Source organism: Onthophagus taurus, chromosome 1 (assembly GCF_036711975.1).
Source record: "Onthophagus taurus isolate NC chromosome 1, IU_Otau_3.0, whole genome shotgun sequence".
NCBI classification, from domain to species: Eukaryota; Metazoa; Arthropoda; class Insecta; order Coleoptera; family Scarabaeidae; genus Onthophagus; species Onthophagus taurus.
Genome location: NC_091966.1, coordinates 34,334,807 through 34,360,762, shown reverse-complemented (window position 1 = coordinate 34,360,762; position 25,956 = coordinate 34,334,807). Strand labels below are relative to the sequence as shown.

Below are 25,956 nucleotides of genomic sequence, written 5' to 3'. Positions count from 1 at the left end.
GTGTCATTCACCTCTTTCCTGAGACTGCTTAGACTTTTTATGTTACTGCTGAACTCCTCTCAGTGTCATCTTTTTGATATTGCGAATGGGGTTGGACTCTATTTCTAATTGCGATGTATGCTTCATGGTGGCACATAGTTTTTGTGGATATATATCGGAGGTGAGCTTGCTTCTTTCGCTAGTGCTTTCACCTCTTCTTTGAACCAGGGTTTTGAATTTCTCTTACAGTTAGGCGCCCTGCTTACCAGACTTCCTCGCCGCGTTGTCTATGTGTTATTGGTGTTATCGTTATCTTTGATTGGATTGGCTTCCATCTTCTCAGCAACTCGGCGTTGTATAACTACGTTGTGCACTCATTTCTTGCTTACGTTTTCTATCTTCTCAGAGTATTAGTGTATCTTTCGATGTGGCACCTCCTCAACTTACTCTCCCCAGTGAATAATATGTTTTTCCAAAAATTTGGAGAATCTTTTTGGTGTTTTTTTGCGAACTCCAAACGCTTTTGTTGGAGCGTTCTTCTTATGGTATTTCAACTTACTAAAGTTTTTGATGTTTGTTACATTTCGTGTGATACTTGAACTACATTTAAAGTGGGATTTATCGTCACTTCTCTTAGCACTGCTCTAACTTGAGTGTTTGTAAGCCGCTTCGGTCATCCATCGTGTTATAAATCCTCTACACTATGATTAAGCAGCATTTTTAGGTTTAAGTTATGAGACAGTTTATCAATAAAACACCTCGTAATATGATTAATACTTATAACATTTCTACTTTGTTTGCTTCTCAAAGCCGTCATAACTGAGCAACATCGCTTCATTTAATTGTATTATTATCTTGCTGATTCTTTCGATTATTTTTCTTATCATTACCTCTGCAAATTGCAGTTTGAAATTTAATGCAAAATCTAAATATTTCCGATTCAAAAATTTTCTGAATAATTTTTCAATAATATACACAAACAACTTTTTGCATGTAATAAAATCTTGACATAAAAATATAATTAACTTCATTCCTTTCAATTTATTTAATTGGTAATATAAACGGAGGACAATTTCAATACAGATGAAAGCGAGCATACATAAAAGGCTTTATAGGATTTATTCGTGCATATATCACTTTGCGGTTCAGTTTGTTGGCCCCCTATCGTTCCACCTTGCAAATGCAAGAGCATACGTAGGTGTCTTGACATTTATGGATTTCGCTCAGGGAAATAATGAGAGTGCAATTGAAAAAGGTACAGAGACGAGTTTAAAAGAGCTCTGGTGTAACGAGAAAGAATAGAGAGGCCGATTCGTGACTCAATGTGGTCGGTTCTATTTACGTTAAATATCCACTACGTGCTACGATAGAAGGACGAGAAATTCCGAACCCCGATAAATCACCCCACCGCCAAATGTTATGCATCGGACGTGACAAAAAGTTTAAAATACACGGGCAGGAAGTATCGACGACAGGAAAGTGCTGGATGTTGTTGTTGTTCGGATTTTGTGTTAAAGCCGAGCCCAGGAAACATCCTGATTTAGATATAACATTTTCCTCGCTGTGACAACGACACTTTGCATCTGTTTTGTAAAAAAATACCCTTATCGATTTTGAAATGAAAGGAAAAGAAACAAAGAATTTAAATCACCCCGTATAAACAGGCTACTCGATTTTTCGATTAACTCTACATTCCAATTGAATCGAAAATAGAATATATTATATTTGATATACATATTCGAAATAGCACTACCATAAAACCATAAAATATATTGAACTGATATCAAACTTAGATTAAACCGAGTGACAAACGAGATTGGACTGTTAACCAACCTGTTTACTATTGGGTTGGGTTTAGATCTACAACGTTCAACAAACGCGGTTGAAAGCTTGATATCCAATGCAGTACCGATAACCAAACATCCTGACGTGCTTCGGGATAAAATATATGATTATTCTATTTGGAATATGTGAATATTCGAATCGAAGGTATAAAAGATGCTTTTCCGGTTAGCGATGTGAATTTTCCTTCTACCTTTCGACGAATTATTTATAACTCGTTTTGATCGGTTTTTTCTTCATTTACATTTTCTTGTGTACGTACGTGCTTATTTTCCGATCGAACAAGAAGAAGAAGCCGTTACTGCCTTCCAGGTAGGAACAAACCCGCTAAACAGAAATATAGCCACACGCGCCGAACTGAATTTTTAAAGGGGTTAATTTTATATACGACTCACGGCTGCAATACCATTTTTATTAATTCGGTTGCGGGTTCCATCGTGAATTTCTGATCGAGATGCGATGTGTGAGGCCCCAAATGATACGGTTAATGGAATGTGGATGAAACTCAATCAAAAATTTAAAAAAAAATGATGTCATGAAAAAGTGAAACCTGTTTATTATACAAAAAAAATTATTTTGAAGTTAGTAATTATGTAAATTTGTGTAAAATGATTTATGCGGTGGACGTGTTTTATTTAAAAATAAATCAATGAATTTGGATTATTATAGCGGCAATAAAAAAAAGTTTCTGTGCTAAAAATGTTTTATTTATTGTATTATTTATAGCGAGTTTGGCCAGTTGGTCCAAGTTGATCTACATTCAATGTTTCTTATTTATAGAGTGCTAAACGGTTCATTTTTATTCTTGTCATGGTTTATTTTTCAGTATACTTTTTTAGAGAAAGATAGATACCTATTACATTTAATTTTTTTATTTAATTTTCATGTTCTTCAATATAAAACAATTTTCTTCTCTGTCATTTCTTTCAAAGTTTGAGCTTGATATTTTTATAACATTTCTCTTGATTCACGTTGCGTCTTTGTTGCTTGCTAATCTAAATGCTGGTGTTTATCTTGCAAAATCACTTCTTCTTCACTATACGTCTTTAGATCCCTTTTCTTTGTTTCTCAATTTCTTCTTCTTTTCTCAGTCAATCAAAGAAACCTGTCAAGTTATCTTCGCTTTCAGCATAAGGAAAGCGTTTCATTTAATTCTTATTCTTCACTAAACAAATCTTCATCAGTTGTCTCGTTGTGACATATTCGTCTATTTTGAGAAGTTTTTGTATTTTGCTTCTTTTTACTGCAACATTTTTTATTAGGTGCAGAATTTGCTGCTAAGTTTCTTGATACCATGGTACCATTGATACTATGCTTTTTCAGACGTAACATTAAACTTTAATGTTTGGGTCACACTTTTAACTTATGCCTATAGTTACAATCTTGCATCACACAATTTTTGCAAAACGATATATTTGGTGAGTAGATAAATTCCTTTTTTAAAGTTCCTTTAAAACCAAATTTCATGTTCTGTGTGATATTATGTCATCGTGATGTAGATGACATATTCTTAGAGGTATTGGAAATTTTGTTTTAGAAAGAGAAGTACATAACCTTTCAGGGGTAATTTTTTTCCATTCTCTCCTTGAAGCAAATGTATTGCATTTGTGGGGAGTGCAACAAACTGTATATCACGTGAAAGTTCATGTGGGAGCTCAAATTGTCACTTATAAGAACCATAATACGAGGGTGTCGTCTCATAATTAGCAGCATAGAAAAAATGATGTCATGAAAAAGTGAAACCTGTTTATTATACAAAAAAAAATTATTTTGAAGTTAATAATTATGTAAATTTGTGTAAAATGATTTATGCGGTGGACGTGTTTTATTTAAAAATAAACCAATGAATTTGGATTATTATAGCGGCAATAAAAAAAAGTTTGTGCTAAAAATGTTTTATTTATTGTATTATTTATAGCGAGTTTGGCCAGTTGGTTCAAGTTGATCTACATTCAATGTTTCTTATTTATAGAGTGCTAAACGGTTCATTTTTATTCTTGTCATGGTTTATTTTTCAGTATACTTTTTTAGAGAAAGATAGATACCTATTACATTTAATTTTTTTATTTAATTTTCATGTTCTTCAATATAAAACAATTTTCTTCTCTGTCATTTCTTTCAAAGTTTGAGGTTGATATTTTTATAACATTTCTCTTGATTCACGTTGCGTCTTTGTTGCTTGCTAATCTAAATGCTGGTGTTTATCTTGCAAAATCACTTCTTCTTCACTATACGTCTTTAGATCCCTTTTCTTTGTTTCTCAATTTCTTCTTCTTTTCTCAGTCAATCAAAGAAACCTGTCAAGTTATCTTCGCTTTCAGCATAAGGAAAGCGTTTCATTTAATTCTTATTCTTCACTAAACAAATCTTCATCAGTTGTCTCGTTGTGACATATTCGTCTATTTTGAGAAGTTTTTGTATTTTGCTTCTTTTTACTGCAACATTTTTTATTAGGTGCAGAATTTGCTGCTAAGTTTCTTGATACCATGGTACCATTGATACTATGGCTTTTTCAGGCGCAACATTAAACTTTTTTAGTTCCTGAAATACATCACACAATTTTTGCAAAACGATATCTTTGGTGAGTAGATAAATTCCTTTTTTAAAGTTCCTTTAAAACCAGATTTCATGTTCTGTGTGATATTATGTCATCGTGATGTAGATGACATATTGTTAGATTTACTGAAAATTTGGTTTTAGAAAGAGAAGTACATAACCTTCCAGGGGTAAATCTTTTCCATTCTCTCCTTGAAGCAAATGTATTGCATTTGTGGGGAGTGGAAAAAAACTGTATATCACATGCAAGTTCACGTGGGAGCTCAAATTGTCACTTATAAGAACCATAATACGAGACTGTCGTCTCATAATTAGCAGTATAGCATATTCAAAAAAAGTATTTAAAAGATTTTGGGCTACACCAACCACTTCAGAGTAGATATTCTTCGCTGTGTGAACCACATAGTATGAAGCTTTATCATCATGCAGCATTTCCACATACCATAGGTGATGTAGATACTTTTGTTGAGGTTCGACTATAGATTATCAAAATACTCATCGATTATGTTGTAGTTTATTCCTGTGTATAAACTAGATATATCGTTAATCTATATCGTGGAACGCTTTGTGACGTTCTTTGACTAATCTGTGAACTGTGTCGAAAAGACCTTGCCCAAAGTTCATCTTGCGTGTTTTCTGTAATTTCATTTATAGTGAGACCATTCCGATCTACATATTTCTTTACCACCAATTTTATATGTAAATCAATGTGTGCATTTATGATGTGCATTATTTCTATTCGTGTTCTTATAAAATAGCTTACCCATCATTTCAGCTATAGTAATGCGATGGGTGCAACTACAGTTTCCACAGTTTATTCATATACCATGTCTTTCATATTATCCCAGAAAAATAAACCAAATGCACTGCACGAATGTTTGATACGGGTGTTGATATCATTATAGAACATTCTCTTCTTCAAAATGATTACTTCAAAGATGTAATTATTACATATATGAGGTTTTGCCCCATAAGAAAAATAATTCTTTGTGTTTTTTTCTTCCTCTTCCTCCAGCACTACAGTCCTCTGTAGACTTTGGTTTGCTTCACAATATGTTGTGATTCCCATCGGTAAGACGTCGCACGCTGACAGCTTCGTACAGCAACCATCCTAACGTCTTCAACCACATTATCATTCCATCGTTTCGTTGGGATTCCTCTACATCCCGCCCCCGTGCTTTTCAAATTGGTACATTTCTTACATTCCATAACGAGCTTGAAGTTTGATAACTTTGTGGTATGTTCTTTATTTTTTGTTGCTATTGATACCAACATATAGACAGGACAAAATCTGCCCTAGGTTTAGATGAAGGAATATAAGGTTTTTAGTAATATATTCCGCTATTTCCAAAGTCAATTAACATATAAGCAGGTAAAGTAGGTGGAAGCTCTCGGTGCAAGGGATCACTTTTTTGGGTGCTCCTCCCTGGATTTTGATTTCAATTTTATTCCACTGTTGGTTATTGTTTCTATCGTGTCTAGGTTGTTATCAAAACAAAAATTCCTAACATTATTTAGGATGGGCTTATCATTAATGTTCTCATCAAGAGTATTTTTAAGATGTCATCAAAAACAAATTTAATTGACAACCATAACTAAAAACTAAATATATTAAATAGATGATTGTACATTGTTAAAATTACTAATTGGTTTTATTAGACCACAAAGTGTTTTTAAATAAGTATTTTAAATTCCTTTCTCTTTTGTAAACACGTTACGTGTTGAAAAATATTTTCAACCTAACACCCATTTAACATTTAACATCCCGTCTTCAAAGTATAGCCGAAATAAGTCGACAAAAAAATTAAATAAAAATCACCCATTATTCACTTTTAATGCTTGGAACCTTTAAATCTCCGGCCTTTTAACCGGACTGACAGCGGGCAGTATATCATATTTATAGGTGCTAACAGAAGATTTTTCGGTTGTTAAAACGTTCGGACGGCCGGATTGACTTCGAATGCGGGATTTAAAGGCATCGATAAATCATAACACGAACGAGAAGACTCTACGATCTTTAACCCTGCTTTATTAGTTTACAACCAAAAATTGAACAATACAAAACGGTTATTACCTATTGGCATCAATGGCAACAAAACATAAAAGTTACCCAATCTCCTTCCTTTTAAAATACTTTTTCTCATTTGAAGATGTTTACATAGTGACTCTTCTAAAGTCCTTCCAACTGGAATGCAGAGTTCCCTCATTAAGGATGAGATTTATTCCTTAGCTAAGTTCTCTCTTGTTCGCATGGACATCTCTCTTTTGTGCTTGGTTGACGTCTCTTAGAGTAGGTCTCCTGTATAGTGTACAAAACTCGTTAGGAAATTCCACAACACAGAGATACAATTACGATAACGCCGCCTAACTACAACGTTATTTGATTATAATTACAATTATACCAGATGTTAAAGATCGTTTTAGCGGAATTAAAAAAGCTGAGATTCCTGGAATCGTAATTATTACGAGTATTCGTCGGCTACTTTCAAAAGATGGTTTAAAAAGACGCATTGGAAAACTGGTTTCAAATCTTTTCGTTTTTTATTTTGGTGCAGAATTACCGCCGTCATTCCATCCTGTATTTATAAGGCTACTTATGCCCCGATGCTTTCGCAGCTGTGGATTTACGTCTTGTATTCGATAATTACATCTTCCGTTTTATCGATATGTGATTTTATCTGACGTGAATAACAAATTTATTACACGTTTAAATTACGATAAAATAATTATATTCAGGAACTTTAATAATTGAGAATTAAATATACTTCCAATGTTTTTCTAAATTAATTCATCGATCACCTCAACACACAAACTCAAATTGCAAACTCTCGATTTACATCTTGTTAAAATCGTTAGTTACATCGTTAAGTTTAACGTTCGTTGAGAAACAAATTAGAATCTTAATCGAATCGGAAAGGATGTTTTAGCGTCATCTAACATCGTCGTCTCAATAACCAAAGAAGATAACCACTTCGGACGATGATCTCGAAGATGCTTTTGTGTAGGTATCGCGTAATACGGGGGGTTTTTGGCTTGGATTTAATCGAAAACCTACGAAGGGTGATAACTAACCCTCATCCTCGTTGTCGTATATAGACGAAGTGAGCGTAGCCAGACGTGAAATTCGAGTTACGATACCGAAAACTTCGAGGGCAAAGGTCTCTCTCCGCTATTGCTGGTCCTGTGCAGGTGTAAACACGTCGCCGTGAAATTACACCAACCGAATTCGATTCGAAACGTCCGCTTTCCGCTTCCTATTCGAACCCTTAATTAACGTGGATGGAAAAATAAAAATAAAATCTGGCGGGGAAGAAAATTTGTGTGTATGTGTGAAATTGGTGGGTTTATGTTGTTGTTTTTAAGGATTTATTTGAATCCGATAATAAAATAATTGCTCTGGTTTTATTTATAAATTAAGGTTTAAGTTAAATTGGAAATTAACTTCAGCAAATTTGGTTTCTGATTTGTTCAAATATCACTAATGTTTGTAAATATGGATTGATTTTGAATTTAACTCATCCAAAAATAGCGTTGTTGATAGTTGAAAACTCATATAGGAATTAAAGATTTACTTAAATCTAATATATATGCGATAGTTTATAGACCATGACAGCTTAAATACACAGATCGTTTAAGTTTACATTTATTGATTAATGTATTAAAAGATCTTGACCCCATCTAAACATAACTTAGTTTAGTTGTTCCTTGTACAGGTTTTGACGAAATTTCAACAAGTTGACAATACGTAGATGTCCTTAAAACAAACGCAGCATTATTATTAGTAAAACATAAAACCAAACTCTCGTGTGTAAATTGGATTGCGTCAAAGTTGGATTTTTATTGTTAAAATGTAACTTGACGGAAGGTATCTGCACTATGCAACAAAAAAAGGTTTTTTATTTTCACATGCTGAATGCAAACTGAATCAAGCTTTGTAAATAAAATAGTCATATCACGTCAAGTTTCATAGAAAAAAGCGTTTATTTATTTTAAAAAAAATAAAAATATAATATAAAAATACGCTATATTCGTGTCAGAAAATTTTATTTTTCATTAAAAAACTTATATTTTGTTGATTTGGTTTTACTCTTATATTTAGTTCGTAGAACATCCCTCTGAAGACAACAATAAATGCTTGCAAGCATGGTAGGATCCCATCCCCCTTGATATCGCTTCTTAAACTTTGCTATTTTCTGATAAAAGCGTTCTTCATTAGCTGACTCTATGATTTCTGGAAAAAGCTTAAATGGGATCGTAAAAAATGAATTTTCAAAAACATTATAGGTTATGAGGTATTAATTTAATTTTTTCATGGATTTGGAGATTTATGGTTGTCGAAAATAATTCTAAACCCTACTACTTTAGCTGCTCTTTCATTATTTTGTAAGTTTCCTCTACATTTTTCATTGTGTTGCTCATAACGTTAATATAATCTGCATACGGAGCCAATTAAACGGCTTTATTGATCGATATATTTACGAGCAAAGCTGGACCCAACCCATCTCTTTGCTTTAGCAATACACAGACCTCTGCAAAGTGTGCTGTGCGGCTTGAATCCCTGTCTCTGTCTCTTTATGTATTGATAGGCATTTCTTGTATTCTTATTCTTAAATTCAGTCTCCACAGTTAATAGTTAATTATCTTCATATATCTTTTATTTCTACTACAGATCTTCCCTGCTTTCTTGTTTGCTTTTATATAGATTTTATCATTCCGCGTGTTCTTCGTTCCATATATTTCAGTTTCATCTCTTTGCACCATGCTGTCCCAGGATTCTATGTTGAACCATAGTTTTGATTGACTGTTTTAATTAATGTTATTTATTAATTCTGTATCTAACTCTCGCTTGCACCAAAAGATGGTCTGATCCATAGTGTGCTCCTTTTCTGGTCTTTACATCCAGGATACTCATTGCTGTTCTTCTATGTCTTAATAGTGGCCTATTTGGTTATTTATAGTTCTATCTGGTAATAGTCAGGTAGCTTTATGGTGTTGAACTGACAACCATATTCCACTACTCCTGTCATGAAAGCTATATCCTTCTATTGTATCTAAGTATTCATCTTTTTTTCCTTGTTGGTTTGATGTCATTTTTCGGTGATATACTAATTCTAGATTTTTCTTTATTTCTAGATCCCTTTTTTCAGTTTGTAAAGGTGTACTAATTATTATTAGATTGAAAAGCTGTGTTTGAACACGTATGGTGCATATTGTTTTACTAGGTGGAAGTTTAAAATAATAGATTTGATTGCATAATCCATTATAAAATCCTACAGAGTATTCTTTCATTCCTGCCCTCTTACCGCTGTATAATTTGGTGTGTGTTTTGGTATCTCTAATATCTTCTCTTATCTATTTTGTTTCCTGAACTGCTGTTATTGCCATGTTATTTACCTTTGTAACACTTCAAGCAGTGTCATTTATGTGTTTCAAACAACACACTTAAGCCATCCATCTCTGCCCTATATTGATGTGCCAAATATCAAATCTTTTGGATTTATAATTTCCTTATAAAACCCCATGTTCTACTTCCTGTAGATATCTTCTTATATAAATACAACTATATTTTCTTTTGCAGACTAGATGTACCTAACATAATTCAATATTTGAGATATAGGTGATGTTTTGTTAATGTTGCATAGCATTACTAATGCGCAGAAATCAATCGAAAAATCTGTAAATGTTATAATTTTGATTTTAAGTGCACTTGTAAAGCAAAAGTTCCACTATCCATAATGTAGCAACTCGTTTCTAACAGTTGTAACATATTCGAGATAAAATTAGATATCTACAATGAGCTTAACCTAATAAAATAGAGGGAGTATAAACAATAGCTCACCAAACTCAACCAAGACAATAACGCAGAAAGCCGAATGAAGATGTTTAAGAATATTAACAAAAATCAGACACCCAAACAATCCTCTTCATAATGTACTTAACGAGGTCCTATACTCAAGGACTAAAATCCAATCAATTTGCGAACGACACAAGAGATTGAAGACAGAATTTATGAAGAAAACTATGCTCGTCGCCCTGGATCAACTGTGTCAAATGCGTGGGCATGAGGGAGGACCTTTTTCACCGTTCGAACTGTTGAATAATATACAATTGTTCACAGTAAGCGGAAAGACCCGATACCGGGTCGATAGCTCAAATAAAGATATTATATATAAATAATAAAATTTGCAAAACTACCGAATAACCCCGAATTTTAGGTACCAAATTTCACGTTGTAACGATGTTGGCATAAACCACTAGGCCTGTAAGCACTTTCGATACACCATTATAAAGTGAATAATAGATTAGGGTTTTCACCCTTCTATCCCATTTCCTATAAAAATGTTGTGTGGGGTTATTAAGAAAAAACACTAATAACATTCCTAATAAATGTGAGAAAAAAATTAAGGGACTTACTTTGAGGTGGTCTTCTTAGACTTAAAAAGTCCAGAATGATCCATTATATAGGTTCATTCAAACTCGACGATTTTACATGATGATTTTTTAATGCATTGATGAGAATCTATGAGTACAGTAGCTGTATTTCAGTGTAGTTTTGTATATTTACAAATTATTTTGTCTGGTACATTTGATTTCAAAAGTTGGAGCAAATAATTCTGACTGAAATATTAATTGATGATTATTTTTTATACGTAATAATATTCAAATCAACTCGAACTGATTGTAGTAATCGTTTTATATTATTGACACGCATTATTAATCCGTACACGTACAGCAACAATAAGCTCACAAGGTGTTTTTTATAAAATTGCTTCACAGTTACAAAATGTTTCAGCATCTTCGAATTCATGTTTCATAACATTTACACAGTTGATATGATGTAACCCTATAAATTCTAAATAAATGGCTTTAATTGAGCTTCTCTATCTTGTTTTAGACAAACTCTATATTTGCTTGATGTTGAAAAGAGTAAATATATGGTATTTTGCTTGTATTACTGCTTGGAATTACGCTACATATTAACGAATAGTTTAATTTACCTTAAGGGATTCTCGATCTCCACTAAAACAAATTGTTGATATTTTAAGGATAACTTCAATTTTTTTCTCAGAAAGCTCGATTTTCAGTAAATTGTTAATTAATTTTAGACAAATTCACCAAACTTGGATGTTTTAGTATTGTAAATAAGGTAGATAATAATTTTTGACTATAACCTTGCAAAAGTCTCAATCTAAAGCGGTTTTCTGCATTTGAATTACTAATAAATTCTCAATAAAGGCGAAGGAAAGAAATTGTAATTAACCTCGCAAAAGGAAACTTATCCACTTTTATAGTAAATTTGTAACTTTAAGTTGAAAGATAAACGCATTCACTGACTTCAATATAAATGTAGTGTTCTTAACTTTAAAGTTATCAATGTGTATAACCCTCTACTGTAATATGAATATGTATTGGAGACGACATCTTATGTTTATAAACGATGGGATCTCTTGACGTTCCATGCTGTAAGTGTCGCAATATAAAGCAGAGCTCTGATTTCTAGCATAAATTATAGCGAATTTGATTTTATTAACATAAAGTAAATCTTATTATTAAAAATATTAAAAAGTTGTTTTGGGTTTATTTACAGAAAATGAGGTGGTAAGGTTTTTAAATTAAAATTAGTATTATAAATTATAGCTAAAATCATAAATTCGCCACAAAAAAAAATAAAACACATCTTTAATAAATGTGGATCTTTTTCAATCTGTGCTGAACAAGTTCCTGATGTCACTTTTCCACATTCCTCTCAACTCCAGATGACACCATGAGTACAAGAGTCGGGTGTGAGAAAGCAAAAATAGCCGGGAAGAGTAAAGACACGGTTGCCCTACATCTGGAATAGCACCAGATGTTAACCTACAAAATTCCATTCTTATAATAAAAGTACTACTCGAAAAAACCTAATAGAAAACAGTAATTCAAAAATGAAAATTAAACGTACTGATGAAGTTGTTTAAAGAATCCTCTTTAATTACAGAAATCAAACAATTTTAATGTAATTAGTACATATCCATAAACTAATATTCGAGAAAATTAATTAATTAGTTATAACGGAGTTGATTATACAGACGATGATTAATTTTAACATGTGTTTACGTTTGCTTGTATGTCCAACCTGGGAATAATTAATTTGAATGGGTTTAATATTTACACATCATTAATAAACACAACAACAAAGTTTTAAATTTTAGCTCTTTCATTTCATTTGATATGTATGCATGATTAACTTTCTTTGCATTGCCCATTCGTTACAATGAAAATTTATATTTAGTTCCGGGTAATTAATGGGTAAGAAATGTTCCGCGAAAAATACCCACCTCTTTTTACGGTTCTCATTAGCCATTCTCATAAAATTAATTACCAAGCTTCGTCGTCGTCTGTCGTTTTGAAAATTTCTGCTCACAGAAGAAATTCCTTCGCGTCTGAAACGTTATGTGTTCCTGGCTTTCACAAGGAGTAACTCCGTTGAGTAGTGAAACGCATCTCCATATACCACAGTATTTTATGAGCCTCATAAAACCTCGTCTAATTCATTTAATAGTGAAATGTGCTATGAAAACTACGTACTCGCAGACTAGAACATTACTTCTTAAATGTACATGTATGTGCGTTTATGAGCGAACGAAACAACCGTAATTTAAATAATTTTACGATTATTTAACTATTTAAAACATTAAAACACCTGTAACGTAATAATTGAAAAACAAATATTAAATACTAAATATTTTTTTTAAATTAAAACGTTTTAAATTGATTATTAATGACACAATTTGAATTTTATCAATAAACTTAAAGATATTTATTTACACACGTTTACATGATTTATTGTGGTCCCATTATCAACACTAACATAATTTTTCAAAACGTTCCGCAATCGTAAGTAGGTTAACTCTAATTTATTAGTAACAACTGAGATTAAATTCTCGTTGAGAAGTCTTAATTATTCATGGGTTCTTTCTCGAAACGATATTGCATTAAAACATTTTTCTCTTCTTTCTTTCGCCTAAGTAAACACATGTTATCACGAGGGTCACACACGAGGCAATCAATAATAATGGTCTGTTAAAAGCGGTAGTTACAACGGAATGCACTTATTAAGAGGAGATTTTAAGAAAATTGTTAGCAACGGGAAATCGGTTTAGAACCTATAATCACGATCGTGAGAATGATTTCCTCAGAACAAAAAGCCTTTGGATGTATGAAAATGAGAGGTTTTGTGATGAATCGGGGAATTGATAAATTTGTTTTTACGAAATATACAATCAAATCTGTTATAAACTTGTTCGAGGAAGCGTCAATCAAATGAATTGTTTGAAAACTGGATCTCGAGGTTAAGCGCAGTCATAAGATATGGGTCAGTCGTTAAAATACCAAATGATCTCGCTTTGTAATCGTAAATAGAAATGACTTATAACACTCAAACCGTATCATTATGCTATTAAATGTGATAAGTCATAATAAATTTCCTGGAGCGGTTTATTGAATTATATACATATCTATATATAAAGCCAAGAAGTGATTTTTAAAGAAATTTTTAGAAAAGTAGAAATTAAAACTCAATGAGATATTATTTGATAGTTATGGTTCAACAAAATGCAACATGAAATAAGCACATCAAGATAGCAAATATAATTACACTACACTTACATATTTTTTAAATTTTTTTCAGATATGCCAACGCTCTAAAATCATACTTTTTCTTATCAATATAAAAAACTGATTTTTTACATCCGATCAACTCATTACTTTATTAAAGAAATATGACATACAAAATCGTGTCATATCCAATCACGTCCTAATGTCCAATGATATCCTTGATGTGCTCTCTTCTAGATAACTCAAACATTAAACACCGATAACAACATTAAACTTTTTAATCTGTAGCAAAGTATAAATTTAGTTGTTGTATTAATGTGTGCAAAATTGCTATAAATAAACTATAGTTTTATATCCACATTTTGTAAACTCGATTGATAAATGACATGAAAAATCTAATGAAAGTGACTTTGAATGGATTTAATGGCTTGTCCGGAGTTACTCGTGAATTTTTAGTAATTTTGCAGTTGAACATCAAGTGTTTCCCCATAATATGTCACAAAAACGAGCATGGAGTGAAGAGGTACGGGGCCTTTCCCAAGTACACGATATATCTAAATCAATAAATAAGGATTATTCCGCGAAGTTTGTTTTAACTCACAATGATATTTTTCCGAATTGATATTCGAACGTATTGTAAAATCAGCCATTGTCTTATGTAATTAGCCATGTTGTGAACCATGGTCTTAAAACATTCATTCCAGGATCACTGGAAGAATATCGATTGAATTTTTAATTCTGTTCTGTGTCATAATCTAAATTTGTTGGCTATGCACATTCGTAGTGCTCTCATATTTTGCTTATTTGGTTTTAATTCTACATATTTTCCTGCTTCACAGAATTTTTTGGGCATAAATTACCAGATTCTGCACACTCGTTCTTCTTCCATTACTAAAGTCTCTTTTCCAAAACTATTCTGTTTCTTTGACGCTAAGCCTGCTTTGGCAGAATGGCCGTTGAATCCTAAACTCTGTTTCCGTAGACATTTAGATTATGACATCTAAATTTCTATGTAATTCATTAATCATTTACTTAATAGTCTTCATGGTTATTGTTTTTTCAATCTATTTGGGTTGCTCCAATCCACTGCAATCTTGCAACTAAAACTACAATAGTACAACACCTCTATGCACATTTTTTGGCCAATATTTTGCTTCTTTGCTGCTATTTCCGAATATTATCATACTGCCAACAGGTTATGTTGATCCTTTTGTCGTTCTCTTTCGTGTAAAATGTCAGATTCTACACATTCTTCCTTATTACTTTTTCTAGAATTTATTTTAAAGAAGTTTGCTCACTGCTGCCTTGAAGTTTGCATTAAAATTTTGTTTGCAGTTTCTTATATCACATTTGTTTATAGTCACGTGACAGAATGGCCTAACAAGTCTTTAAGAGTCTTTAATTTTGTTTTTATATATTACTATCCAAATTCGTTTGCCTCTGGGTCATTACTTTTGCTGGTACTGTAGGGTTATCGTCTTCTCAATATACTTGGATTGTTATCTGTTCCATTGCACTCTTACAATGAGACTCATATTTTGCTTCTTTAGGTCCATATCGGAATATATTCTGCCTTTACGCTGTTGTTTTATTGCCTGCTATTTGTTCGAGAGATAACAAATTGTTGTTCTTCATGGGAGTACTTAGTACGGTCCGATGTTCCATGGGTTATGAGCAGAGCTCCATTTTTTTGTAGCTTATATACGCAGACTTATCTGTCTTATGATGGAACTGTAGTAGCCAAAGCGTGCACCATGATCTATCTTATTTTGTAAAAGTATCAAAGTAACAAGGACTGAAATTGATAAATAAACGGACATAGAAATGTGGAAGAAAGGAATTTTTTAGGACGATGCTGACCAAGTTGTTATTGTGGATGGCGAGCGATATTGAGTATTGATCAATGATTTAGAACTGCGTAACTTTTTGTCCACCAGGATTAAGCAATGTTACCTTAACTGCTAGTACAATACGAGCCACAAATCAATATTTTGAAGCAAGCGTTTCCCTGTCGTCTCATGTTGCGTTCTAACGATTTGCACTGGCTGGTAACTATATTGACCGCCATTGGGTTGAGAACATCCGTTATGAAGTGGTAAACCTACCATATACGCATGGTAAACCATGGAAAATTGCAGAAAAATAATCCGATTGATTGTCAACAATGGCTACTTATATCATTTTAATCATCGATATCATTTTCCAAATATGATGTTTTCAAGCCATCAGAAACCTGTTAAATCCAATATAGGTAGTTTCGTTACCAGTTGAGGTTGGTATCGTTTAGATGTACGAATATTCTTGCTTATTGAAATTCCAGGTTAATTGATAGATTCATCAATATCATTACATTTATCTTTTGGTGTTTGATTATTCGTTTGATCCGATTCATTGTTATTGTGCCATGATTCCTGATTCGATATACAATCATCATGCAAGCTTTATTACTACGATATTTGAGGTGGAAAGTTTTAGGCTAAATCTGTCAACCAGAAATTATACCTAACATTTATTTTGGCGAAAAAAAAGTTTTTCTGTAACTTCGCTTTTAAGAAAGACGTAATTGAATCGGCTATTTTTAAAAATGAATAAAAATTGCCTGAAAAAAAAGCTCTAAAATGAAATCGTCCTATTCATCACTTAAAATAGAAAACTTTCTCTCTTTCTTGTACTGTTGACCTTGAAAAAAAACTAAAAAAATACTTTTAAAGTGTAAGTCTTTTGCTGGTTCACTCAACAAGAAGAAAATAAAGGTTGCAGCTCACTTTTTGGATGGAAGCATTCGTTTGGAAGAAATCTAAAAGGAAGGACACACGTTTTTCTCTTTTCGACCCTCTTCTCCCTTAATTTTTTTTTCTTTGGACTTCTTGAACCGTCAGCGGCGGCGGCTTTTATCGATCGCGCGCACTGTGTATTTCCCGTGGGACCGTAAAAGGTGGTGTAATGTCGCAATTTATTTCGACTAAACTGCACAATTAAAACGGACATTGCCTATATACTTAAAGACCGGAGAACTTGAACCGAACCCAGGGCAACGCTTAATGTCTTTATTTATTTTCAGCGCTAACGACCAATTTACCGAAATAATTTTAAAGTCGACGACATCTTTACGTATCTTTATAATTAGTAATATAACGGTGTTTGAAATGATTTCATATAATTTTGATAACAAAAAAATATATAATGAAAGAGAACGTTTTTAACGAGCACTCTCCAAGATTTAAAATTTGCTCAATGAATTTAACGAGTAAACGAGGATGTTTACATTGGTTTGATCGAATAAGAGTCGTTTTAATCATCTGGCTAATTTAAATTTTCTAGACTAAACAGACAATTTGTTGCCAACTTGTTGACTTGTTCATCGACCCGTTACACTCTAAGTTATTTCTTTTATTTTGTTCGCAATAAAACAACCACACATACTTCCCGATAAGGAAAATCCAAGAATCCGTTTATGCGTAAATCATAAATTTTCGTTTGCGGATGAGAGAAAACAAACCGCACACATTCCTTTCATCGTAATCAATCCTGAGAAGAAACAAAAGATAAGAAATCGTGGTTTTCTTCGTTATTCGTAGTCGTAACATGATGCTGCTTGCGGAGATTTTATTTTGTGGTTTTAGAATGTGGTTGTCGTCTTTGAAGTCGTAGTAAAACTTCTCGGCTTCATTAATAACACGTTAAGAAGTTAAAGAAGATTCGATCGATGTCAATGTTCATTCACAGACAGTCTTTTGACCTCCGAAGCGTTCGAATGCTTCCTACGCAATTAATGCCAATGTCTTGAAGAGTCTCTCTATCTATAGAATCAAATTGTTAGCACTCAGCGATAAATGAGTATGTGGTGAGAAGGTACGGTTCTTAACCACCAGGAGAAGACAAAAGCATTCTCTGCGAATTAATCGAGACTCGAGTGAATTACGTTGTCTGGGCTTCTTGTAGACAGATCGAGCGATCACGTCAACACGATATTAATACGATCATTGAACTTTTTCTTGTACTAATTTTTTTTTTATACATCCTTAGATAATATTTTTCAGTTGTACAACAGTGGTTTTGCAATTACCGAGAACAAAACCCAGGGTGATTAAGGTAACAAATAGTTAATTACCGGTTGGCCTTTGTCCGTTGGGTTTTGTGTGTGCTTTTATGAAAGATCTTCTATCCAGCCCCCGGGTTCATTTTATTCCCATTTCCACCCCCGACGACCGACGCGACGTTCGCTTTGGCTGGGGATGTAATATCCCTCGTGTTATAGATAACTAGGTCTACTTTATTTTATCTTTTTCTCTCGCCCCTTTTTTCCTCTCTATAAGTAATTAATAACGGAAGCAGAAACCGTAATTGAGCTTTGTTAAAGATAATATAGTAGATAGAAAAAACGTTTGATAAAATTGCAGGAAATCTTTTTCTTGGTTGATTTATTTTTGGAGGTATAACTGGAAGTTTTATAATATCATCAGGGAATAGTTTATTTATAGGAACGAAGTTACTTTATAAGAATAATCAACTAGAAGTCGTTATTTTAATGGAAACATTTTATGATGCTGCTCAGAAGAAAAGTTAGTTTTAAATTTATTAAATAATTAAACATTTTATGTCTGCATACAACAACTGTTTATTTACAACTACAGAAGGGAGGAACAATCGTAGACACATAACATGCTGCAGAGGTTATCTTACTTTTCAAAAGGGGTGATAACGCCAATATTGTCACATCTATGCAAATTCGTCAATAAGATTTTTAAAAACAGTTTAGCAAATAAATTCAATTCATATCAACTGCAGAACAATATGGCTTCAGGAACGGTTACATGGAAACTTGAGCATTCCTGCAAGCAATGTATTCAAGTTAAGAGAGGCGTACGCTGGGGAGATACTACTTTCTCAAAACTCTTCACCTTGGCACTCGAAAACATCTTCAAATCACTATCATGGGTAAGCAAAAGGATTAACATCGATGGTACCTATTTAAACCATCTACGCTATGCAGACGATATCCAAAAACTATCAGATATGGTGACACAACTAAATACAACGGCCAAACGAGAGTGGGACTAAAGATGAACTTTAGCAAAACAAATTTGGTGGAAAGTAAGAATATATTTACCTAGGACACGCCATTAGGACAAGGAAATCAGACAGCTGAGATAAAGCACAGACTACACCTGAGCTGGACAGCCTTTGGCAAATTAAAACATCAAGCGTAAAATATACGATTGATACATACCACCAATAGCGATCTCCAGACTGGAAACCATGGCGAAACTACTAAATTATACTTAATTATGAACATGGTCAATAAAAGTCAACCCGCATTCAAACTGCACACTTAGATTATAATTGATGGATTTGAATATCAAAAATAAGTCTTCTATGAAGAACACGTAATTATTAATGTTTATCTATTCAGAGGAAATCATCATAAAGGATTTAGTTACATTAAGTGATAAAGAGTTGTTGAAGCATCTATGGTGAATACAATTATCAGGAAAATCTTTAAATCAGTACTAAGCAGCTTTTCACATTTTACTTTTAGATCTCGGTGATATCAACCACAGTTTAATCTTAGAGTATTGAGGAACTTCTGAAGATGGTCCATATCTGCTCAGCTGAAGCTTCTTAGTATACAAATCTTTGTCGATCTAGCAAATAACTCTGTATAAGGATACAATGATCCAGAATCATATCCATTTTGAGTAAGGACAACTTTCTACCGACAAATGGTCCGAGAAGTTTGATCCTACCACTGCAGATTTCGACTTGCAGTAATTTGCGTAGCCATCAACGATGCTACGATCCTTATGAAGCCTGAAACGTGTCGCCTATTTGAAACTGAATGTACACCCAGAAACATCTAGAATTAGAATATAAGAATCGTTCAAATAACAATTATACGCATTTCCAAACAACTTCTCCAAAGCGATCCTGAAACTAGTGTGGACGTGTGGTCTCAAGTACTGCCAACGATTTCAACACAACTATCCTCTAGTGTTTTCAAAACAAAGTTCTGCGAGTCATCGTCCGATCTAATTCAAGAGAACACATAAATCCGGACACAAAATTTTTATAGAATCTACTTAAATTAATTAAAAAGAGATCACTCACTTAATAGATAGAGATTATACATGACTTGTAAGGTTTAATTATAAATAAATCCGTTATAAGAATGGTGTTTTTGGATCGTAAAGTAACATAATGTTGAACCATATTTTTGAAGATGTCTCATTAGATACACTTTCCGTATTACTCAGCTCATCATCATCATCGTTCAAAACTCAAAATCCTTCCTATGAAACTAATTCCCCAAATTTCTCATGTAAATACTATCTCTAGCTCTTTGATTACTTCAAGTGAAGATATTTCGAAAATATCTCTGTAATTGTGTTTCCGAAAGAGTTTATATGTTACTATGATATATATGCTTTGTTTCTGGAGGAGTTATATTTAAAATTAAAAGAATTAATAATAGGATTTGCCTTCAATTATTATAAAAATCTTAAAATACTACCGTTATCTCTGTTCAAAGGGAATTTTGGTAAGCTATTTGGTAGTCACGATTTCAGTAAACCTGGAGTGAATATTACAGCATTGAGGTTAACCCAACCATCAACATCATAACGGTTCCTGTATTAGCTGTCTCTAGTTCCTTTATAGAAGATTGACATATTACATTTTATGAAAACGATTTTGCCTATCATGTGTATTAATTGCTCTATTACCTGATAGTACTTGACATTATTGCTAAACGGTTGTCACAAGATAAATGAATATTGTTAATACTGATCAATAGCGGTTTCAAACTGGATATGCATAGATTTACAGTACTAATGAAGTTTATCGTATTCTTCCATCGAAATCATGTGTCATTTCGTATATCACTATGTTTTTGCACCCATTCTTAATGTCACTTCCTTCAAGTCGTCAGTAATTTTTCTAACTAGCAACGTGTACAATAGCATTAGGTCGTCATTGAATTTCCGCTTTACTAATGATAGGTTTGTGGTCCGTGTAATCCAAGCTTATTGATAATTTTTTGCATCGTGGTTACTCCAATAAAACCTTTTTTTCGTTTCAGTCGACTACTGTTAAATTGGTTAAACCGTCAATTTAATTAAACCTGAAAAAGAAGCTTTTCAATTAACAGCTTGTGGTACCTGCAGTTGTTGTTAGTTCCAAACCGTATTCCGTGAACCATTAGTATGTGTTACACGAGAGAATATAAAGCTATAAACCTGCAAAATTTGATAAAAACTGTAAAAGTTTATACACTTTCATTGAGAATGTATCAAATTTTTATACTAATTTTTTTTAAAAGTGATTTGATATTAATTATTGAAAAAACATTTTTTTTAGAAAGTGTTAATAATAAATATATTATAATAATATAATATGGGAAGATTACTTTTAATTATATAGTTGTTTTATGTTAGTTGGTTTATTTTTGAAAGGATATCCGGAAATGTTTTAAATTCACCGTAAGCTATTAGGGTTTAAATCAACCGACTAAACCGAAAATCGGCTAATTATACTGACAGTTATGTCCGTGTATTTAAGTCGATGCTAAAATTACATCAGACCGCGCGTTTCGTCGCGTTTATTTATACGCGAACTCTCGCAAATGATCTTCCTAGATTCTTACTGTCAGACGAAAAGCTGACTCACCTCGGATTTTCTTATGAAAGATCCGTCTGTAAATGAAACGTCAACTTGTTTGATTTATCTCCAAACCAATGTAACGATCAAAGTGATCAAAAAGTTTATTTTTGAACCAAATTTCATGCACAATTTACCATTATTAATAAGCATGAAAAATTTGGTAACCATAAAAATATCGTTTTATTTTTTAATGTTGACGTTTTAATATTCATGTTTTTGAAAAAAGATGAGTGCACTTTATTTTCCCCTAGTTTGACTTCGTTGCGACCTCCGGTGCTCCATAAACTGGGATTTATGGTTTTACTGCCTAGTACTCTTGAAGCGTATTGGCAAACGATGTTACCAGTAACGGTTTTTAAAGGGTTTATTTTGTACACGGGAGCTTTAAAAGTGGAAAAATATTTCCGCGTTCGTAAATCCACGTGTGTCGATACAAGAAGCGTTTTTGATTTAGCGTCACATTTTTAGTGAGCACAAAACGATTCAATATAAGTTTCACAAAACAAGAAGGGTTATAAATTTTAATAAGAGAAATCTACAATTTCTTCTTATTTTTATTTTCCTTTTGTCATGTCATCTAAAGAACAAACCCACTCCTTTCACTCTTCATCATTATCTCCTACACGAATTCATTTTTTTTTGCATTTACGTAGGTAGAACTACCAATTAATCTCTAAAATCGTACTCATAAGGGCCACAACCAACAACCTCGATTTATGCGAGAGCGCACCATTCAAAGAAATCCCTGCAGAAGTAATAAATTAGTGAAGGGGGAACGCGGAGGTGGGTGGACCATAATGGGTCTTTAGTACTCTTTGGCATTGTGTTTCTAATAAGAGGAAGAAATTATACGGTTGAAATCCCGCGCTTCGGGGTTCGTCTCGGTTCTTCGGAACGCGCGTGTATAGGTACCCAGTAATTGAGATGTCTTTATCCACTGGGCCATTGTTTTCCTCTCTTTCCAGCGAATTTCACGCGACTATATTTCAAAATTCTGTCTATAGTAATTTCCTTTTTGGATTTTCAGGTATCAACAAGTTTGTCTTATCCTGCTTGGAGTTTACATGGGGATTTCCCGCGGTAATGACTGGGATCTTCCACCATCATTCAGAGTTGAAATTGATCGAGAAGGTAAGAAAAAATATTATTAATATTATTTGTAGAAAATGAAATATCACAAATATTGCTGTACATAATTATGTGGCATAATATTATTGTTCCTACATCGCGATAACCTGGTATAAAAATCTGCAAAAATGATTTATATTTTATGTTCTTAATTTGAATATGCAAATTAAAGTGTGTTATTGTAATTCGAAACAGAGTCTGTATTGTAATGAGTTGGCAATATGAGATAAGTTTAAAATTACTAAGACTTCGCATTATTCGAAACATTATGCGAAATATTTAAACGAATAGAAAGTTGAAGCTAATACAGGACTGTGTTGATGAATGAAAAATCGTAGTAAAGACATTCAAAATTTCAAAATTTATTCCCTTGTTTCTATTATAAATAGTTGTTGTAATTAGGCGATTATCTGATATAAAATAGAAGTAGTAGACATAAAAGCTCTTTTGGTTTAGATAAAAAATATTTTAGTGTGATTTTCAAATATGTAGATTCGGCTGATGATGGCTAATTATTAATAGCCGAAACCGGTACCGAGGAAACTTTATAATAAAGAGCAAGAAAGACGCTTTTTTTGTGTTGAAATTTATTTATAAAAGCTTTTCATTATTAAAACATCGATGTTAGCATCTGAACTTGGAACCAAAACTATTAAGAACGTGTAACAACTCCTCCTTCCAATGGTATGGCTTTTTAAAGGACACGAAGGGGACCGAGTCATTGTGTCCTCCGTTAGTAAACCCATTAGACCCTTAACCCAATTCATTTATTTTATTACGTCTAGTTAGGTGTCCGAGTGGTTTTGACTAACCGTATTTCAGATAGGTTTCATAAAAAATAGATTAGTAGTGTGTCTTCTTCTCATCGTGAGAGATGGATGGTCCCTTTTCATAAACATGCAGGTTAGCTTTGTTAATTCAATGTTTGAGGTTAAATGGTATAGGATTTTGGCCTGACATTGTCTATTTTTCGTTCAACAACAAATCAACTTTAGGTAAAGTTTATGAAAGTTTGGAAATTTGTACAAATTTTTGTTAAAATGTTGGTTATCTTCACTAAGTCCAATTTATTACATTTTTCGGCTACTAATATATGTGGTGTTTTCACCCTCGTGATCGCCGGTTTTTGTGGGAGTCGTCCAGTAAAAGGGGTAGTCTTGGATGCGAAATTCCTTGTTACCTCTAGTTTAAACGAGAATGAAGCAATTATGACGATTCCTGCTATTACCGAAGCTGCAGAATGTGTACATCGAGGTTAAGACTTTTTATTCACTATTTACATCTTAAAATCTGTAATGAGTGTTTAAGAGTAGATTTTAAATAGGAGATGTGAGACGTCAAGTAACAGGATCAAAACATTCCTCGGCTGAACAAGTTATGGTAGTTCTGGTATGTAATACTCGTGAAGTATATTAAAGAGTTAATGAAAGCAGCAATCTCCCTACTAGCGAATGCATAATCTATTTGGGAAAAGGTAAGATAAATCTTTACCTAATTGCATTTGAACTTAAGTCAAGTTTGAAATAGTTTGCAAAAAAAATGTACGAAAATCATAAGACGTATTTGAGTAGAGACAATAAACGTGTATTAACATCTACTAAAAAAATGCATGACCTTTCTGGAGAGCCAGAAAGACCTGATTCATCTTAAGTTTCTAATGAAAATAAGGAATTGCAAGAATTCCAACGCATCGATGACAACAGACCTGGAACAAGTAGAACATCTATGGGGAAACATTTCTACAAAATTAGTAGTAATACTTGATAGATATCATGATAAGTATCAGTTAAGTATGAGAAATTCTGAGTACATTTATAAGTAAGACCTCAATTCGAAGAGGTATGTGTAATAAAAGTTGGACTGGAATGGAAAACTGTTGTCTACTTTTGATGCTTACAAATCAAAAAATGAACTTCTTTTGATTATTATTTCATATAGAAATAAAGAATAGCTGATTACTTTGGCAAATTTGGAAAGCTCTTTAAGATGCGAATAATCGCAAAGTGTTTGAAACGTGAGTGCAGTCTGTAATCTTGAAAATAAATAACAGTCTTTGTTATGATGCTCAATTACAGGTCGAATCAACTATGCTTGCCTGCTTCATGAACAAAAATTCTCATGTTCGACCTCTGTTCCATGTATCATCTTCGATGGGTGGTTGTTGGCATGCATGGAACGCTTTTCTAATTTACGTCTTTTTACTTCCATTACATAAGCATCACAATCTAACCGAGTTGTTGGCTATCAAAGTTGAAAAATTTAAGCAGCAACTGCAAATTACTTTTAAAGGTCTAAGGTTTCCTATATTTTATCAGAAGATACGTGTTTTTGAAAAATACAATAGCAACTTTTGATTACTTGGCTTTGACTCAGTAAATATCGCCCGCAATAGTTCTCAACTACTTTCTGAGTCTTCTTCATTTCGTTACACTAACAACATCCCAAAGACGCAGCGTAACACTTACATCACGTTTGATCTTAGCAAAGTTTGTATAGTTATATAAACTTTTCTAATATAGCTAAGTTTAGCTATATTTTTTTTAGTTTTACCATCTTTAATATATAATTTAAAGTCCAAAAAGTTGTATATGATTATTTATAGTTTTCCTTATCCTATGTTTCCAAATTTCGTTTGTATTTTTTCCTCCTACTGATGCATATTTTCGACTGGTGATGCATACACGAAGGACTTTAAATAACTCTAAAGAAAATAATCTGGGAATTAAAACCAGCGTACGAAAAGCGTTTCGAAATTCTCCATGATATATATCATTTACTGCTCCCTCCTCCGTACAATATGAATTTTCTCTCTTTTTTAGTGCCAATAACAAAAATCGTCAGCGAAACGTAATTATCACAAAATAAATATTTTTTATTCCCGTATTATTACGATTCCAATTACAAATAATTAATTCGGTTACCCAAATAATTGCCTATTCACTAAATGTATGCTATTTTCTTATAATTAATGTTGATAGAGTTTTTCTATTATTTTGGGTGAACATTTAATTGGATAATAAAAAAATCCAATTTTTTTAGGTGGACATATTTGGAGCAATAAAAAAAATGTCCAATTACCCATTAGCCTATAAAATGCAGTCCGCTCCATCGATTACGAAAAATATTGGGCACGATTTCGCGAAATGTGCACCATTTCTGGGAAAAGTTTGGTCGTTTGTACGTGATTCCGTTCCT

At 32.9% G+C, this 25,956-nt stretch overlaps 1 protein-coding gene across 2 annotated transcripts in view; it reads left to right on the top strand.

Annotated features, from left to right (window-relative positions):
* LOC111425800 (collagen XV/XVIII-type protein multiplexin) overlaps positions 1-25,956 on the top strand; it is a 182,115-nt gene that overhangs the window by 19,756 nt on the left and 136,403 nt on the right. For both annotated transcript variants that reach the window (XM_023060057.2, XM_023060052.2), the window contains exon 2: positions 22,661-22,764. In XM_023060057.2, the coding sequence (XP_022915825.1) occupies positions 22,661-22,764 (104 nt within the window). The remainder of the gene's footprint in view (positions 1-22,660; positions 22,765-25,956) is intronic.